We start from the raw sequence: 18,842 nt of genomic DNA on the forward strand, positions 1-18,842 counted from the left end.
CATTCACTAGTACATGCTCGGGAGAGTAAAAATGGATCGGTCTTGTTCTTAACGAGTTAGTTGTGGATATTACCTCTGGCGAGGGTAGGACTCGTGGCGGCGTTGTCGAGGAACTAGTTGATGCTTGAAAACCAAAACTTGTACTCTCGCTGCGAGTCTTCTCGTACTGTACAGTATTGTACCTTATCTGGAACTCCGCATCATGTCTCTTGACAGGTTCCTCAGCTTGGACGGTAGCGCCAGACAAGTCTTACAACCGGGAGCTAGCCGCCAACCTATCAAAACAATACCTTCGTCGGCAAACGGACATTGTCAAGTGCTCTGGTTCCACTTCACATCAATGTCGATTTTACAAGTTTATATTTTTGCAGGTTCACTCGGTTGTTATGTGTCGGCCTTGGAATTTGTAGGTGGGAATCCAGTCATTTCTGGAAAACCTTCAAAGCAAGGTTCTTTGGTTTCTTTTTGCGCACTGTGCCACCGTGTCGGATATCGGGATGTTCAGCTTGAAGGGTGCATCCAGAGTGGATACCGCTTGGACACACAGATCATCCATGGTCCTATCCCGGAGCAGGGGACAGTTCAGGGACGAAGTGAAGCAAAAAAAAATCATAAGAATCAATCAATGGCTGTGAAATTTCCCGAACTTTACAAAACTCCGAAATGAATGAAGAGCAGTAGTTGTGGAAGCAAGGGCCATACTATGATGTTGTGAGAGACGAGATTGAACAGCCTCATACAAATTGAAGCATTAAATCTATACATACACAAAAATTCCAGTGTGTGCGAGTGGTGACGCGAAGGATACGTACTCGTACACATTCTAAGGTACGGAGCAGGTATTCAATTACCAGATTTATACATACCTTATGGACATCCGGTTGTTTTGTCCGACGGCCTGTATGTAAGCTGCAAGTAAAATAGGTTATCTTGAGCCCTTGACCGTTGACACTACCTGTACTCCGTACTGTAGGCATTCGGATCCATTGTTTGACGGTGCAGCAACCCAAATAGGAGCAGCGGAGAGTGGTTGAGGGCTCAACAGGCACAGATTCCGGGCACAAAGGGGGGCCTCGTTAAACTGGTGCCTGAGAGAATGTGTCGTAGTGCCCGTGGGCCGCCCGCTACTGGCGCTGGTGCTGGCGAACGAAGGGAGTCCACACCTAAGGACAGCCCCCCCTCCCCCCAAAAACTCAACTCGCTGCTAGTACTCTTCGTCCTGGGATTTCATCCTATCCCTCGTCTCGTTTCGAATGGCGCATCACCATCGTCGCGCCGCCTGCCACGCCTCTCTCACTTCCATCTCGAGCGTCCTCCCTTTCATCACCGCAGCCACTGCACCATCACCATCGTTCCTCTTCACCTACGTGTCATACTGTACTACCATCTCACTTCGCCCTCATCACGCTCGTTATTAGCCCTTATCAACCACTTTAGCACTCTGTGCTGCTTTACATGGATTCGATTTTGTAGCCAGCTTCTTTTCTATCGACCCTCGTCTTATTGCACTGCGAGAATCTCCGGGTCCGCCGAGCACTCCCTCCTCCCGCTCCTGCCTCATCTTGGGCTTTTTCGACCTCGACTCTTCTCACTCAACAACATCCAGTCTTTCGTTTCGATTCGATGTCGACCACCATCTGTTAATATTCCCTTCTTGTTCTACCCCCAGTCACAGCTTGCCAGGCGTCAGGTCCTCCTCGGAAACTGCGGTTGTTTTGTTTGGGAAGGAGAAAAGGATAATTTCAACAGCTGCATTGCGGCGACCACATACATCTACCGGACGTGCCTTCTTCCGGCCGTCTCTTTCAATAACTGGACCAGGTGCTAGTTTCTTAACATCATGGCGCCTGCTCCTCCACGTCTGAGGATCCTTTCAGGTGAGCATTAATCGACTTCTCCTGCAGACAACCTACCATCGCGGTTCCTGTTTACCACCCTTAACTCACCCGAGTCACGCGAGATGAATCGAGAACTAAGGCATTGCTGTGTAGTGGGTGGGAATGCTGTTTCTGCTTTTCTATCCTGGCGGTTGCAAGCTACGAATGCCTGCGACGTAACACTGGTCTGGAAGGCCAATTATCAAAGCGTTGCTCAATATGGCGTCTCTTTCAAGTGAGCAGACCTTCAAAGGTGCGTGAATGCGCCACTAACCTTAGCTACAGGTCTCAAATGTTTGGCAACGAACGATTCAAACCTCGATACGGTATGTGAAACCGGCTTTCTTCTATCGTCTTCAACTGATGGCCAGCAGTGGTTCAAACACCTGAAGACGCAGCAGGCCAGCAGACAGCCTTCGACTATGTCATCCTTTGTGTCAAAGCCCTTCCCGATGTGTACAATCTCGCAGATATAATCCAGTCCGTCGTCACTCCTCAGCACACCTGCATTCTCGTCAATACAACCAATACTCTTGGGGTGGAAAGACAATTAGAGGAGCGATTTCCCACGAATGTCGTCCTCTCCCTCGTCTCGGGTGCAGACTTGGTACAGCTAGGTTCCAGCGAGTTCGAACATAGAGGGTCTACAGAGATCTGGGTTGGCCCATCCAGCCAAAATTCAGCCATTCCGGAGGCGATCCAGCGGGATATGTCGGAAGCACTGGCAATGACTCTGAATACGGCGCAGGTTGACTGCAAGGTATCTTCAAATATCAAGCAACAACAGTATGAAAGAATGGTTGGGTAAGTGGAAGTCATGTTCAGGCACGAATATGTCGCTGATTGTTGCTCAGGCCTATCGCATTTCACCCTGCAAGTGTTCTTTTCGAGACATCGAACCTTGCGGAGCTTTTGCAAATGCCAGGAGTTCACGAATTAATTTCAGACGTTATTGAAGAGCTACTTTCAGTAGCAAGTGCGCAAAATTGTATCTTTCCTACCGATTTTAAAGAAACCACGATTTCCAGCATGATCAACTCGAGTCAAGAACCTAGCACGATGTATCAGGATTTCTCGGCCCGGCGCCCGATGGAGGTCGAGACGTACCTAGGAGCCCCAGTCCAACTTGCACAAGCTGCTGGTGTTAAGGTACCGCGAATACAGACACTCTATGCACTGTTGCGCCATCTCAATACGGTCAATAAGGACCGCCCGGTCAACGCCATGGCTTCTACGGCACCTCTGCAGTCTCCCGTGACTGCAGTACAGCCACCCCCGCGGACCATCTCGCTGTCAAGTCCTCCGCCCCCCCGACCACCGAACGGCTCGTTCGGCGGTCCTCCACGCATCGCGCGTGGGCCGCCTCCCATGGGCCCTCCTGTGAGGCGCGGCCCACCTCCGACGAACGGATTCAGAGGACCTCCAAATAGCTTCCCTCACCGGCCTGGCCCGATGCAAAGACGGCCGTCATACGACGAGAACAACTTGGACGAATTCAGCCATGTCGTCTTGTATGACGAAATGGCTAATAATGGAGATGGCCCACCAGAAGGTTATGCTGAGAATGGTGGTGGGCCGTCGTTAAGAGAACGTGAGCTCATGTTGAGGGAGCGCGAGCTGCAGATGAAGCAGCATGAAATGGCTATGAGAAGAGGTGCTGGTGGAAATGGCCGCAGAACTTCGCAAAATCGTCATCAGGACTTCGACGATGACGATGACGACGACGATTACTTTGATCCCATGCTAGCTCGCGGTCCCCCACCGCCTTCAATTGACCCCGACAACTTCGATATGATGAGCGTAACATCAAGGCGAACCAAAAGGGCACCTAGTCAAAGTCAACTGCGCAAGGATGCATTTGTCAATGGAGCCGCCATGCGCCCAGGGTCCTATGGCCGGCCGAACATGGGAAGACATCGGACAAGTGCGTCTATTTTGTCTGACATGCCTGTCCTCGGGGCGAATATTTTGGATAACCCTATGATGGGGTTCTCCTCCAATCGTTATGGCAATGTCGATCGCAAAGAAATGGCTGATGAGTCCCGGGCGAACTCTCTGACCGCAAGCCGCCTTCAAGAAATCGGCATGATTAGTGGTCCTGGCATGAATGGAGGCCCATATCCTGGTCCACCTAGTAGGCGGACAAGCCGTTCACCTGGAAACCCATTTGGACCACCTGGTCGAATGCCCGGTGGTCGACCTTCACCACCGAATGATCCGTACATGCAACCAGGGGGTTCTCGAAATGGAAGGCCTTCCCCTCCTGGCGGCATGCCAGCCCCAATGCCAAGGTATCCCCCGGGCCAAAGCAGTATGGTTCCTCAGCAAGTTGAACAAACCGGCATCAACAAACCATTCCCACCACCTAAAGGGCCCGTAAAGAGTTTGACTGGAAGCGCCAGCGCCAGTGCGGGCAGCGGCGACAGCGGAAGCGCAAACATTGAATCCGAACCATCCGCCCACAGCAGTACCAGCAGTTTCGCGCAAAGGCAGATGCTCGGCGCTCACTAACATCTGCCAAATGCATCTAATTGAACAAACAATTGTCGTTCCCACGCTGGCTTTCGTGGACATTTCTTGACCTCAGGTCTGCGTTGTGCAAGTATTACGTATATGTCTCGTCGTCACAACTGCTTTGCATACACCTTTAATGATCAGCTTTTCGAATTTCACGACCTGGAAGGTACAGATGGGACTTTTCAAAAACGCCAAAAGCATTGAGACGAGTTTGGGGTACATGGTTGACTGGACACAAACATTGGAGCATTCGGTTTGCTTCTCGAGTAAATACGGCATCGCAGTAGGGAGCGATTGGAGGGCCTTTTTCCATTGCACACGAGATGGTACCTATTATATGGTTGGCCTCGGGTTTCTTGTCGACTTTGAATTGAATAGGGAAGAGGCGGTGCAAATGGCTCTTCTCTTCACACGTCTTGGTATTGGCTACCCATTAAAGAGACCTCTTATATCACACACTTGACGGGCATACAAAATTTTCAGGCACACACACGATAGGACTTTATGAAATAATTTTCTGCAAGATTTTTGCATGGCGGCCGGAAAGTTCGGAGGAAAGACCTGGGTAACAAGAAGGATAAGGAGCCTAACTGACTCTTGTCGATCGGAGTCTCTAAGGAAATGCAAGCAAGGATTTGAAAACGCATCTTGAAACCTGTATACAAACTGCGTGTGTCCGTTCTCGAATGTACTTACTTAGGTAGGTTATGATAAGCCCAGCGAGTTGTGAACAAATACCCAAGATCAAAGGTCTCAATTCATCTGGGAGCGCGTAGCATTCTCTATTCGACGTATGAATCTCATTATCATGGAGATCGAGCTGGCACAGAGTGGGTTGGTTTGCTCCGTACTAATAAAGGGCTTGAGATTAAAATGATTGGCCGACGAGGCTGAACATGCATAATTCGTCAGCCTCGCCGCTATTCACGTGATGGTGCGGGCATGTTTACATGACATTTCGCGTTATACTAGGTACTCCTCTTCCGCACTCTGGTACTGCGTAGACTCGTTGACCTGGTCACATCAACCTCCTGAATTCCTTGTCTCTGCCAGCACAAGGGCCATTCGTTTCATGGTATACGTGGCACAATTGTGTAATCTTCCAAGAGCCGAAAAGCTCCAAGAAAGATGGACAGGAACAACACTGCGTCCAAGCAGTCCCTCTCTCGCCCTTCGTCAGTGACCTCGATGAACACGACCTCGACCAACAAGAACCGCCAGTACGCCCATCTGCACGCTCAGCTGGCCCAGCTCAACGCGCACCTTGCGGACACGGAGAATCTGGTAAGGATGACGGCCGTTCAGGCGCAAGATATGCGGTTCCTCGGCGGTTACGTGGGTGCTTTGTTCATGGGCAGCGCGAAAGTGCTAGGGGAAGAAAGTGTACAGGGACGAGGGAAGTAAAGATGAGTGGAATTGATATGCACAGTTCGACGGATGCCAGGTCTTGTCTTGGGACTGGCTACGTATGACATATGCATCAATATGAGACCCGGCGCAACGCTGTGAAGAGATATCTACTCGAGATGAGACGACAGTATCTCCTTTCATATCGCGGCATGTAATCATCGTGTACACACTGCAGGACGCACGCTCTCAACCAGAGAAACTGTCCACTGCACCCTCACTCCACCACGGATATTCGTGGCATTAACGAGCCAACGATTCAGGCTCAATACTCATCAGTACCACCTTGCCAGCAGAACGAGCAGCGACTATCACTGGCAACTCAAACCATCAATCGAGCAGAAGCGTCTCGGCTTCATGCATCGGCTTCCGGTACCACAACCAACATACATGCACGCACTACCTCAATCAAACGTCACGATAATTTTACCTTTTGCTCTTTGGCTCAACCCTCTCTCATATGCCTATCACAATCGATCAGTTTTCGTCAAGATTGGAGGCCAGCGCCACACACGGGCAAAAGGCATCGCCAGCAACGTACCTTGGTTACATCCTGGAATTTCCACACGCTGTCAACCAATGACTTCACCTGCCCAGCCTCGACCATGTCACAAACTCTTTGCATGTCCTTTTTTAACGGTGTGGCTGAATAAAAAAGACACTTTCGAGGTGTCCCTCCTAAGAAAACGGGCAGGAAGCGGTTCAGCTGAACAAGCAATATTTCAGAAATCAAGCCGAACAGAGAGGCGCTCTCTAGTGCCTTCATGTTTCCTAAGATGACAAACGTCCCAGACTTGGTGAGGTAGTTCGGCGAGGAAGTGAACATTTCCTTGGGATTGCCTGCGACGTCAAGAATGGCGTTGAACGGTGCCGAGGAGTGGTGCTTGTTGAGATATTCGTGCAGGGGATTGTGCACTCTGTAGTCTATTGTCTGAGTGGGTGTTAGTTCGCCGGTACCTACTCAGCCCCTATCAAGCAACGCCTACCTCATCTGCCCCTAAACTCTTCACCAATTCCGCGTTTTGGGCAGAACACGTCGACACCACTATTCCCGACTCTCCGACAAGAACTCGCGCAAGTTGAACGCACATGTTTCCTAACCCACCACTTCCTCCTGTCACGAGGACCTTGTCGCCTCTCTTCACTCCTGCAAGTTCGAGTGCTTGTATGGCTGTACATCCCGTGGCGGGTAGCCCTGAAGCCTCGATCATCGAGATTGATTTGGGCTTGCGAATGAGCATATTCACAGGACTGACGAGATATGATTGCATGGCGCCGTTGTATTTGGAGAGTGGGCTGCTGCGCACGCCGATGACTTCGTCACCTATTCGTAGATCATTCGAGTCATCCGAGGATGGTGTTCCCATGGCGACAATTGTTCCGGCGAAATTGATCTCGGGAATCCATGGTTTGCTGGTTAGATGCGGGATTGATCTGATGATGAGAGAGATGCCAGCGTCTGTAGACACGGCGGACACTTTGATGAGAGCTTCACCGGGGACGAGAGATGACGGGGTTGGTGTTGGGAAATCGTGTGTGATGGTCAGGACGTCGAGGGGGTCGCCCCTACGGGTGAATGTCAGGGCAGAATGTGTAGTGGGAATTTGAATATCTGGTGCCATGGTTGAGAGTCGATAAGTCGAGCTTCTATACCGTGTAAATTGGGTATTTCACTATAGCGGGTAATGGCTGGTTTTACATATTGAGGTCAAGATTCGCGTTGCATGCGTGTTGTGTTATTCATTGTCACCAACCTGACCACGGAGCAAAACGTCGGACGAACCGAGAGTAGCAACCATCAGTGAGAGAGAGATATGTTCGGACCAGGCAGCAGTCAATTCGAGGCTGGAACAATGGCGCCTCTTCCTACCAAGATGGGGCGCTAGTTTCAATAGAATCAACCACCTGCATTGTTGTGGCGGTCGAAGCGTTCGTCCGAATGCCATTGTCTGGTGAACATCGGGCAGTCGTTGCCAAACCACGGATACTACCGAGACGACGTACTTCTATTTGATGAGGACAAAATATAGCATTACTAGAACACCTCTATTTTGTGAGACACATCTGTTCAAACAACAAACTTCCAACGCGGTACGGAGTAGTACATGAGTAGAAACACCAAGATGAGGCTACAAAGACATTGGCAACACCAGATGAGTAGCACGAAAAATCACTTCCTCCCGGTTATTGACTGGCATCCCACACTGTCATTGTTTACAGCTGTTATTACCCTGACATCAAGCAGCACCATCGTGAAACTGTGTTACTAGCCTGGTAGCCACAGCTTTCAGCCCCCAAAAATGCATGACAACATGCACGGAGAGCTGCTGGGTCTTCAATTCGAGGGGGGAAAAGTCAGCCTCACTAGCCCGATTTTCGCTTCGCTGGCTGGAACAAACCACCCCTGGTCTCGAACTCGCCTGTTTTCCGACACGAGGCTGGGCAGCTGAAATCTGTCAAACCCCCTTCCACCATTGCGCCTGATCTATCTGTGTCTTCAAACCGGTCATTCAGCGTCTGCTCGGCTCATCAACATGCGCAAGTACGGCTCGCGACAAAATGGCCACAGCAACGGTAGAAGCGCGCCCGTTGCGCATCAAGCTCACCAAAGCCGTAACGCAGAAAAAGGACGCAGATCTAGCCAGGCTGTTACAAGATGAAGACTCTAGCCGGCGCAATGACGAGAATGATCTCCGCGCGCTCTTGACCAAAGCCATCAACATCGGGTACGAGAATGGCGTCAAATTGCTCCTCGATGCCGGTGCAAAAGTCGACATCATTGGGAATCATGGCCCGCTCCAAAGCGCCATCGCAAACACCAACGACAAGACTAGAAATGCAATCATCACACTTCTCCTCAATCGGGGCTGCGAGCTCGAAGCCAAGGACGCAACTGGAAGGACACCGCTGATGACTGCTTGTCTACGCGGCCAACACGATGTCATACTCACCTTGCTCGCGCGTGGAGCCGATCCCAATCTCGAGGATATGACCGGCAAAAATTGCTTGCAAATCATGGCATCCGAGTCGAAGCGAAAAACGGAATGGAGTCCAGAGGCCTTGTCTGCGCTGTTGCCAAAATTCAAAGACCTCAACAAACGGGATAGTGAAGGTCGTGAAGGTCGAACACCTCTCTTGTGGGCGGCCGCGCGAAATCAGCTGACACTCGTCGATGCCTTGCTGAAGCTGGGCAAAGGTATGGTCGACATCAATCAGAGCAACGACCAAGGCCACTCGGCGCTCCATCTCGCAGCAAGGCATGATGAGCCTGAGATGATCAAGCTGCTCGTATTCATGGGCGCTAAAATTGAAGCCAGAAGTGACGGTGATTGGACTCCGTTGCTGATGGCTGCGAAGGAAGGGAACGAGAGAGCTATAGATGCTTTGCTGACTTCCAACGCCAATGTCAATGCCCGGACCTCCTCTGGGATGACTTCTCTGCACTGGGCAGCGGATAGCGGTAGATTGACCGCGCTGAACAGGCTTCTTAGAGAGCGAGATGCGCTTAAGAACAGCAAGGACAGTTTCGACAGTACGCCCCTTATCCGTGCTGCCCAGAATGGACATTGGGATATTGTCGACGCGCTGCGTCCGTATGTGCTGGAGGGTCCGACCAATCGTATCGCAAGAAAGGCCTGCGAGCGCTTTCGTGCCGCCGTGGTGAATTTCTTCGAGGACAAGGATGCGCGGGGGAACATCAAGTACAAAAACAAGGTCAACAAGCAGACTGTCTGGCAGATCGTTTACGCTCGAGACCAAAAAGATCCAGAAAAACCTGCTATCCCTATAGCTCTTGACCAGATCGAGGGCAAAAAACCCTCGTTTCGCTGGGTCCACCTCCCTGCAAACAATATCTCTTGGCTCGAGGCTCTCCTCACAAGATACTACCTAGAAAGCGACATGGGGGATGTGACGGCGCTGAAGAGTCTTCTTCGCTTGCTAGGAAGACAGCAACACCGTGGCTCAGAAATCCACTCACGCTTCATGCGTCCATCCTGCAAGCGCATATGGATTCCGCCCAGGCAAACATCCGAACAGACGCAAGCTACACCCCAGAGATCGTCACACCTGAACAATCGTAAAGTAACACCGTCGACGCCACCTCCGCCACCATCAGCTCGGTCGACAGCACCGGTGGCCGCTGCACAAAGCCAACAGGAGGACGACATGATGGTCATGTTCATGCCATATCTTCATTGGGAAACCGACCGAAACCGCACTTCGCTGACTCAATCGTTACGTGCACCTGCCGGGAATACAGACTCTCTAGATGATTCGGAACTCTCAAGGATCGCGAAAGACATCTTGCTCATCCACGGCTACGTTGCAGGTTCGACGGATCTGCATCCACGTCGCACGTTGGACCAGTTCAAACACCACAGCACCAAGACAGACCATCAGGATGCCGACCAGGTCGTGTATCGATACTGCAAGAAACGCAGCAAAGAGCTCAAAGTCTTTATGGTTGATCAATTATGGATGATTAGCATCGGCAACCTGCTGATCTCGTGTTTTCCAGAACGCTGGAAACAACCACACCGCGACCCTCTCAATTTGTTTGAAGGAGTCGTTGAAGACATAAATTCTTCAACGCGTCCACCGGTCCGAAACGTCTTCGAACTCGCGACTGTCATCACCGAAAGGTGCACAGGTCTCTTTGACCGGCAACAGTGGGACAATGACGAATTGCTCTTCGCCGAAATGTTTGAACTGAGCATTGGCCGCCTGACGAGGAAGGAGACGAAGCTATTCCGACGATTCAAAGAAGCTTCGTCCCACTGGCTTCGGTCCCACGAGGGTGGAAACGTCCTGTACGACTCTCGATTGGGCCTTCTCGACCAAGATGACTACCAATCTTCCGACTGGTCATCAGATGAACTGCATGACCACCACCACCATCGTCATCATGGTAATGCTCATCACGCCCACGGTACCGTTGCGGACAGCGACACCACCTCCCATGGGCGCCAACAGAGGTCTGATTCTTTCGACAACGATCTTCTGAACATCGACAGAGAAGCGGCATTACTCGTAGAGTGCAAAGATGTCGAAGACGAACTGGACATACTGACCAGCGTGCTCCACCAGCAGCAACAAGTCTTGAACGACTTTGATGCCACTTTGCGGACCACGAAGAGACTCCAACACCGCCTCGATCTGTACAACAAAGTCAATGAGCAACGACGGCTAGTGGATCTTGATATCCTGGATCTGGGACGGATGGCGCGGCAAGCCAAAAGCGTCAACGATAACCTCACCCAGGTGTTGGATCTCAAGCAAAAGCACGCCAATGCTGTGGAGGCGAGATTTCAACGCAAGCAGGCCGAAGAGTCCGTCCGACAGGGCCAGACGATCATGGTATTCACTATTGTGACGATTGTGTTCCTACCGCTGAGTTTCCTGGCCAGCTTCTTCACCATCAATATCGTCGAGTTCCCTCGACCGGCCGGCGCCCAGCAAGGTGAGCTCCATCTCGGATGGGTCGTCAAGTGGATTCTAGGCATCGGGTTCGCGCTGAGTGTGCCCCTGATCGGGCTAGCGTTTGTGGTTGGGGACGTGCGGGCATTGTGGGTGAATTGGAAATTCGACAGGTACCGCAAGCGCAAGCAGAAGGAAGAGATGATGATGCGCATGGGCATGGGCATAGCGAGCGTCTATGGAGATGAGAAGACAGACCCAAACCGCTTCGAGAGAAGGAGTGGAGTGTCTCGGCTCACAGGGTTTTTGAGACGACGCAACATTCCACGGCCGCGGCGAGGAGAGACCATTCATTCAGGTCTTCCAGTCTCGAAGACAGGTCTGCCTGATGACTTTTGTGCACCTACCAAAGGGAGCTATGTTGAAGGAGGGCACGGGCATCGTCAAGCTTACGAAGCGACTCGGACTTCCCATCTCGGACAACGTTATTATCAACATCCGCGACCACACCAGCCGGATGTCGTATCTGGTCTGGGCCTGCACCAGCAAGGTCGACAAGCCATGTCGTCGATGGAGTCGAACAGGCATGTAGGAAACCGGTATCCCAGACGGTTGGGCCGTGTCGGCACCGAGACGACAGAGCGTTCCGCTGCCACTGAAGATCTTGAGATTGGGGCCGGATTCGGAATTTGACTCTATCTCTCAGTGTGTCATTGATAGCACAGAGGTGAAAAATGGTGAGGCTCAAAAGTCTGTATAATATAATGTTACCATTGTCAACGTCACCCTGTATATACATAAAAGGTTGAAATCTAAGTAGTTCCCCCATCATGGGATTGGTCAGTGTGACACCGTTGATGACTAATATTCACATGGAAGATTCTTGACTTCATCTCGCCTCCCTCCAGGCACGAGTAAAAATCCTTTCGACCTGACGATATCTTGACGCTTTCGATCATTGTATCAGACGGATGAATTCGATCATCGACGATGGCAGAAGATGCACCAAAACCATTGACGGCGTTGCCGTTCCCACCGGTGACGGCGTCACACATTCTGCACTGCTCATATCATTCATGGCACCCTCGCTTCCGATCTCTCACGCCGAAGGCGCGGCTCGTACCGCTCACACAGCCTTTCCTGGAGTACCTGAGGGCCGATGGGATCATCCTGCCTCCCGAAAACTCCCCCAACGACCAAGACAGCGGGTTTCAAGATGAGGACGACGAAGAAGATCCCTCGGAATCGTGGTCCGACGTCCACGAGCGAGTTCGCTCCACGATTGCCGAACTGGGGGGCAAAGTCGTGCCGAAGCTGAACTGGTCCGCTCCGAAGGACGCGACCTGGATCGCACCCACCAACGACCTGGAATGTCGGACGCCCAACGACGTCTACCTCCTCCTCAAGTCCAGCGACTTCGTCACCCACGACCTCGAGCATGCCTTTGACGGCTGCGTGGACCAGGCCGACGTGCCTTACCACCTTGTCCTTCGGAAATCGTTCAACCTCAACCCGTCGTTGGAGTTTAGGTGCTTTGTGCGGAACCGCAAACTCATCGCCGTCAGCCAGCGCGAGATGAACCACTTTGAGTTTCTCTTCGAGCTGCGGAGCACGTTCAAGAGCCAGATCCAGGACTTTCTCGACTGTCTCGCCGACTTCCCGGACGACAACTTCGTCTTTGACGTCTACATCCCTCCCCCGCACGAACGAGTCTGGCTGGTCGACATCAACCCTTGGGCCCCCCGGACTGATCCGTTGTTGTTCTCTTGGCTGGAGATCCTGTCCATTCCGGAACCCGAACCGGACACCGTTTTCGACCCAGAGTTTCGTCTCGTGCAGCGTGACGACCCCGAGGCGTACCAGTTCGCGGCGACCAAGTACAGCGCGCACAAGCTACCCAAAGAAGTCGTGGACGCGAGCATGGCGCCCGGTGACATGACGAAGATGATGGAGGAGTGGAAGAAGATTATGGAAAAGCAAGTCGAGCAAGACTCGGACGATGAGCAGGAGAGCTGAAGCTAGAAGGTACCATGATACTTGTCAGCCTTGATGACACGGTGATTTGCCATGGCCGATCGAATTCAGCATCAGCAGCACCAGGACATCACTCGAGCGAATATGGCGCAAAGTGCACGGGACTGTAAGCGCAGAATTACACGCCGATTGAAAAGTCTACCCAGGATCAATCAAAGGAAAAAAACAGACGATTGGTCAAAGTCACAATTGATCGAGGGCATTCCACACGGTGATGCTAGAGACGCCTTGATCGACCTCGGACGAAAGCCCCGCGCTGACGAGAAGACCTTGAGTGGTTCTCCCTGGATCTGATTTTTCAAGGCCGGAACGTCGGGCAATCAATGGTGTGGATAAGAACCTGATTGGGCGAGTTTTGAATGCGAGTCTCTCTAGGGTGTGCCAATGGGCGCAGAAACACGATCAGTGGATGGGAAGCTGATTGGGCGGGTTCGGAGAGAGAGTGTTGTGGCTAGGTTCTTTTGTGGTCGCAGATATACGGACTATGAAAGAGACCATCCTATCGTAGAAAACCAAGGCGCCTCGGACCCGATGTGTATGTAGCCTTGTGAGTGACTCACCCTGGCTCAGCGCCCATCTTTGAAACCAGAGGGTGCAAGGATTAGGCGGGTTGATACGAGCCATGTAGCACAAGGAGCGTCGATTTCCGTCTTGTGCACGACGTGGGCTGCTCTACTCAGTATGGGTACGAGCATTCGAGTCCGCTGCGTCCAGTAGACAAAGTCCACGACATACAAAGAGACTGGATACGAAGGAACGGGGTTGGATTTGTGTGACCCTCGCCCTAATCTCGCTACTTGACATCAGCCACTCGCAAAAGACACACATGCTCCGACGGTTGGAGATGGATACTTCCCTAGAGAGATAAGCGATATATCTGTGTTTCAAGTCACGCGCCATGGTCCCTCTCCTCAAAAGGACATTTGGTTCGTATTGTGAGGCTCCGGGGAACATTTGGCCCCTCTGTATCACGTGGACGGCCACGGGATGGTCATTGATGGCGGACCCCGCCATGGACGGAATCCAGCGACACTACGACTTGAGAACATTTTGGTTCTCGAAAGACATCACGCGCCGCCCTTTTCACCACGGACATCAAGTGTCGCTTTGGGTTCGCCCCGTTCCCCCCGATGCCCGTGTGTTACACAAACCAACCTCAGAGGATGTCATGCCGTCTCTCGAGTCGTGGCTTGTCAATGGCAGGCCAATGTTGATGTTGATCGACTCGAGGTACTGCGACGGATGTACTAGCCCACCCCCCGCCTCTCTCCTCGTCGACGCATTTCCCATGCCGCACATCATCCGACTGCAATCGAGCCTCCCGCCTTTTATGACGAAGCCTGGGTAGACAATCGCTGTTCCAGAGTCTCCGGGACCACCTCCTCCCTGGCCCCCCTGCTACCTTGCCCCCGCTACGTTGCCTGTGATGCCCAAAGTCGTATGGGCCAGGCAACCTTTTTGTTCCCTTTTTGCTCCACCGTCGAAGCGTCCTCCCGGGTATTTCTGCTCTACGGGCCGCTCTTGCGCGGAAACTTCCAGCCAGTCGGCGCGCTACACCACTTCTGAAGGTGAGCAGCTTTCCAAATGGCCCTACAAGCGTCGGGGCTCATCATCTTCCTTTCGCGTGCATGCCTGCTTGCCCTGGTGAGAAATAGTCTGGCCATTGACGAGAAAGTGCTCACTTGTGCTCAGGAGCCATAGCGAGTCCTGGATGCTCCGCTGCCACTGCTGCTCCGGGTGCCTTGCATTGGCGCGGGCAAGGATAGACGCACTGGCACCTGGGAGGAAGCGCTAAAAAAGAGCAACTCGCCAAATGTAGAGCGACATACAAAGCGCAAAAGTTGTTAGCTTGTTTCGAAAGTGACACAGACTTTTGCGTTGGCTTTCTGCGACACACAAGTCGTTCACCGTCTTTGGGTACAAAAGGTCCAAGGTATCTTGGGTCCGCCCGTCGGTTTTTTGGTTCCTCACCACCACCTCTACCCGACCCTGATCTCAACATCGACTCCTGCTTGGCCGCCGTCCGAGCACGAAATTTTCCCAACCAGCCAATATCCGAGATACACAATTACCAGAGTGAAGTCATATATGGCAATGTAGGTCAATTGTCCACTTGCGTCTGCAAGCATAAGCCACTGACTCTGTCCAGCACGAAACCCAGGCGGGAAGAAGCGCCCCCCCTTCCAACAGGAGCTATGCCCTCCAAGTCCAACAGGGGAACCGCCGCCAAAAGCAAGAGAAAGGCGGTCTTCATATGGTCTTGTGTCAGAGCCTCGACCTCATTCTGTGACGGAATTCGCATGACTGACAGTTTTACAGTGCAAAGATGGGAAAAGTGCCCTCAACATCAAGGTCGAGAGCTGCCCTAAATGTGGGCATGCCCGCTGTAACAACTGCAAGCTGCAGAAGATTACGCAGTAGAGCTGGCAGGATGGCATGCATAGAATGAATGGAGCACCAGACTTGGCATAGCCTGCCTGGGATAGCATTGGGTGGGGGTCCTGTTAGAAATCATCCTTACGGTGGAGGGAATCAATTTGTTTTGCATTTCTGCGCGTTGGAATACATGATGGTATTGGTATGCAAAGCGGAACAGTTTGAAGGAGGTGTTCACCCAAGATCCAAAGGGCAGAGCATCGTCGATACGAGACAACTCGGAGGCAGGATCAACGTGCGTGGATGAGAAGGCGAATGAAGCGATTGATGTTTTTGGAGCAGCTGTTGCCATCCAGACTGCTGCTGTCCGCTGCGACACCAGTTCTCGTACTCCGTACTCTGTACCGCGTACGAACGCCTTCTTGAGTCACGTGATGCTAGTGGTTGGGAAGCCGATATCGCGGGTTGCTTTGTTTCGGCGTCGGTCAACAAAGGATCAGGAGATTTCAGGATTGCGGGATACCTCTGTATTATTATGATATTTCCTTGTAGAAGCCAGAACTATCTCGGACGCATCCGGTAGTATGGGTTCCAGTTGGAATTAAATGATTGCTAGGAGATTTCGCAGCGTAGATATGGACAGAGAGTCATGGATTGTAATCGTGTCTGCGATTGGGTCGAGGTGGGAAGCTCCATCGGGTCAAGCTCCCCCTCTACGCCCGCCTGCGCCCCGATAAAAATCTTGCACCCAATCCTCATTCCTGTGACTCTTTTCCACTCCACACTGCTGCTTCTCAGTTGAAAAGAAAGAATTTTGTGCTCAACGCCTGCCAACTAGTCCTCTCACGCCCTTCAAAGGACCCAGACAGATTCATGACTCTAGACACTGCTGCCATCTAGAATCCGGGTATCGCGTTCATGTGCTTCCCAAGCATCTTCACCTCTCAAGTGAGTCCCGTTGTGCCCCTCGACGAGCCCACTGATAAGCTCCTCGAACCCTGGCGTGACAACGGCAAACACGTCAACCACGGTATCTGTGGGAAGCTCTGCTAACACTACTTTGCTCATAGGATTACATCAGTGGTACTTACGACCCTCCGTCCCAACATTTGATGTTGCCGTCTCTCTGACTGTCATGATAGATCATTTGTGGAAGGCTCAAGCCAACTAGCGGTCAAGAAAAGAACAAGGGAAAAACACAGTCATAATTCTTCCTTACAACCATGTTTTCTCGACTATTGAAACCATCGGGCCTCGTGCCCAAGACGAGCAGTATCATCTCAAGCTCCTCTGCCCTGCGAGCCCGATCTCTCGCAACCGTGTCGAACAATACGCCTCGACAGCAAGACCTTCCTCTGCACAAGCAGTACAAGCACACCGCCCCTGCACACGAACGAGCCACATTCACCATCCGAAACGGTCCCATCTTCCACGGCACGTCGTTTGGTGCTCGAAGCAACGTTTCAGGAGAAGCCGTCTTCACGACTTCGCTCGTGGGATATCCTGAGTCATTGACCGACCCTTCCTACCGAGGACAGATTTTGGTGTTTACACAGCCCTTGATCGGCAACTATGGCGTGCCATCAAACGTCCGAGACGAGCATGGCCTCCTGAAATACTTTGAGAGCCCCAACATCCAGGCCGTCGGTGTCGTCGTTGCGGACGTGGCTGAAAAATATTCCCATTGGACTGCCGTGGAGAGCTTGAGTGAATGGTGTGCCAGGGAAGGTGTCCCGGCCATTACCGGGGTGGATACTCGTGCTATCGTGACGTACCTACGAGAGCAAGGTTCCAGCCTGGCCAGAATCACCATCGGCGAGGAGTACGATCAGGATCAGGATGAGGCTTTCGTCGACCCTGAACAGATCAACCTTGTCCGAAAAGTCAGCACAAAGGCACCATTCCACGTCAGTGCTCCCAACCCAAATGCACACATCGCCGTGCTAGACTGCGGTGTCAAGGAAAACATCCTTCGCAGCCTGGTCAGCCGAGGAGCCAGTGTCACCTGCTTCCCTTTCGACTATCCCATCCACAAGGTTGCTCACCACTTTGATGGTGTCTTCATCTCCAACGGTCCAGGTGATCCGACCCATTGTCAGGACACTGTCTACCATCTTCGAAAGTTGATGGAGACTTCGCAATTGCCCATCTTTGGTATCTGCCTTGGTCATCAACTCCTAGCTTTGGCTGCTGGTGCCAGGACCATCAAGCTCAAGTATGGTAACCGAGCACACAACATTCCGGCTCTGGATCTCACAACTGGCAAATGCCATATTACCAGCCAGAACCACGGTTATGCCGTCGATGCATCGACCCTGCCCAAGGGCTGGAAGCCATATTTCACAAACTTGAACGACAACTCGAATGAAGGTTAGTTGTGTGACTCGTATTATCTGTTCGGCTTGTGCTAATACTCTCTAGGTTTGATCCACGAGTCTCGACCCATCTTCTCTACTCAATTCCATCCTGAGGCCAAGGGCGGTCCTCTTGATTCGTCGTATCTCTTCGACATGTACTTGGACAATGTGCAAAAGTACAAGCAGGGTGAAGCTGCTTTCCAACCCACTCGTGACAGCAAACCAAGTCCCCTTTTGGTTGATTTGCTGGCCAAGGAACGTGTGGGTGTTGACCTCACTCAGGGTATTCGAAACATGATGGCATCGACCAGTCAAGAGCCTGAACGAGTTTATGCTGCAGGTGCTGCATGATGAATGAGGATGGCAAATGATGGACCTTTGGTGTTGTAGGTGACGAGCTTTTGTTTTTAGGGTTATCAGCAATCTTTAAATGATGGTTTGATAGTTTCGTTTTTGGAAGTCAATACATTATTGAGCAATGAACTTGTTCTTGTTTTGTGACTTTGTGATTCTTTTCGACCATCATTCCCTGTTGGTGCGGTGGTTTCGAGGTGTAGAGAAGGAGTAGTGACTCCGGAGTACTCTGGACAAGTCTTTTTCCATGACTCGTCCCCCTTTCGATGCCCAGACATGATCGTACGTCCAGCTTAGTAAAGTATCTAGCGGGGGTTTGATTAAACGATAATGGGTTACATCGTTCTTCGTATAAAGGTATTTCAGGCATCCCAACTTTTCTAATCCGGGTGTAGATGACGTAGAGCAGTCCACAGGCACAGATGATGACAGTGTTGTCCTTGCGAAATAAGATGGAGAGAGACTTCAAAGGGTTGGGTAGGAGCCGCTTGTGTTCTGTGAC

General features: G+C 51.8%; 6 protein-coding genes across 13 annotated transcripts; 5 read left to right on the forward strand and 1 right to left on the reverse strand.

The window, feature by feature from the left end:
* The first annotated feature begins 1,254 nt into the window (after positions 1–1,254).
* PV06_05741 lies at positions 1,255–5,148 on the forward strand. 3 transcript variants are annotated; one of them, XM_016406773.1, is made up of 5 exons: positions 1,255–1,877; positions 1,992–2,112; positions 2,163–2,203; positions 2,252–2,681; positions 2,732–5,148. In XM_016406773.1, exons 1-5 carry the CDS (start codon positions 1,841–1,843, stop codon positions 4,386–4,388), a joined length of 2,286 nt encoding a protein of 761 aa, XP_016262377.1. In that variant the 5' UTR covers positions 1,255–1,840; the 3' UTR covers positions 4,389–5,148. The 3 variants fall into 3 exon arrangements, with proteins under 3 accessions (XP_016262377.1, XP_016262378.1, XP_016262379.1); XM_016406774.1 differs by having other exon boundaries at positions 1,255–2,112; XM_016406775.1 differs by having other exon boundaries at positions 2,163–2,681.
* A 374-nt stretch (positions 5,149–5,522) lies between these two features.
* PV06_05742 (uncharacterized protein) lies at positions 5,523–5,883 on the forward strand (the record flags this gene model as incomplete). The annotated part of the gene is made up of 2 exons (XM_016406776.1): positions 5,523–5,777; positions 5,824–5,883. The coding sequence occupies 2 exons, from the start codon at positions 5,523–5,525 to the stop codon at positions 5,881–5,883; spliced, it is 315 nt and encodes a 104-aa protein (XP_016262380.1).
* A 322-nt stretch (positions 5,884–6,205) lies between these two features.
* On the reverse strand, positions 6,206–7,423 carry PV06_05743 (uncharacterized protein; the record flags this gene model as incomplete). The annotated part of the gene is made up of 3 exons (XM_016406777.1): positions 6,206–6,265; positions 6,343–6,732; positions 6,788–7,423. 3 exons carry the CDS (start codon positions 7,421–7,423, stop codon positions 6,206–6,208), a joined length of 1,086 nt encoding a protein of 361 aa, XP_016262381.1.
* Positions 7,424–8,360: 937 nt separating this feature from the next.
* Positions 8,361–11,912, forward strand: PV06_05744 (uncharacterized protein; the record flags this gene model as incomplete). Its single annotated transcript, XM_016406778.1, has 1 exon — positions 8,361–11,912. The coding sequence occupies one exon, from the start codon at positions 8,361–8,363 to the stop codon at positions 11,910–11,912; it is 3,552 nt and encodes a 1,183-aa protein (XP_016262382.1).
* A 241-nt stretch (positions 11,913–12,153) lies between these two features.
* Positions 12,154–16,204, forward strand: PV06_05745. 4 transcript variants are annotated; one of them, XM_016406781.1, is made up of 3 exons: positions 12,154–15,349; positions 15,403–15,517; positions 15,573–16,204. In XM_016406781.1, the coding sequence occupies exon 1, from the start codon at positions 12,210–12,212 to the stop codon at positions 13,233–13,235; it is 1,026 nt and encodes a 341-aa protein (XP_016262385.1). In that variant the 5' UTR covers positions 12,154–12,209; the 3' UTR covers positions 13,236–15,349; positions 15,403–15,517; positions 15,573–16,204. The 4 variants fall into 4 exon arrangements, with proteins under 4 accessions (XP_016262385.1, XP_016262384.1, XP_016262386.1 ...); XM_016406780.1 differs by having other exon boundaries at positions 12,154–14,897; positions 14,946–15,349; positions 15,403–16,204; XM_016406782.1 differs by having other exon boundaries at positions 12,154–14,821; positions 14,946–15,349; positions 15,403–16,204.
* Positions 16,205–16,414: 210 nt separating this feature from the next.
* PV06_05746 (carbamoyl-phosphate synthase arginine-specific small chain) lies at positions 16,415–18,467 on the forward strand. Of its 3 annotated transcripts, XM_016406785.1 has the most exons (4): positions 16,415–16,577; positions 16,700–16,712; positions 16,772–17,999; positions 18,051–18,467. In XM_016406785.1, exons 3-4 carry the CDS (start codon positions 16,853–16,855, stop codon positions 18,335–18,337), a joined length of 1,434 nt encoding a protein of 477 aa, XP_016262389.1. In that variant the 5' UTR covers positions 16,415–16,577; positions 16,700–16,712; positions 16,772–16,852; the 3' UTR covers positions 18,338–18,467. The 3 variants fall into 3 exon arrangements, with proteins under 3 accessions (XP_016262389.1, XP_016262388.1, XP_016262387.1); XM_016406784.1 differs by having other exon boundaries at positions 16,700–17,999; XM_016406783.1 differs by having other exon boundaries at positions 16,415–17,999.
* Positions 18,468–18,842: the final 375 nt, after the last annotated feature.

This window comes from Exophiala oligosperma (genome assembly GCF_000835515.1).
Source record: "Exophiala oligosperma strain CBS 72588 unplaced genomic scaffold supercont1.5, whole genome shotgun sequence".
Lineage (NCBI taxonomy): Eukaryota > Fungi > Ascomycota > Eurotiomycetes > Chaetothyriales > Herpotrichiellaceae > Exophiala > Exophiala oligosperma.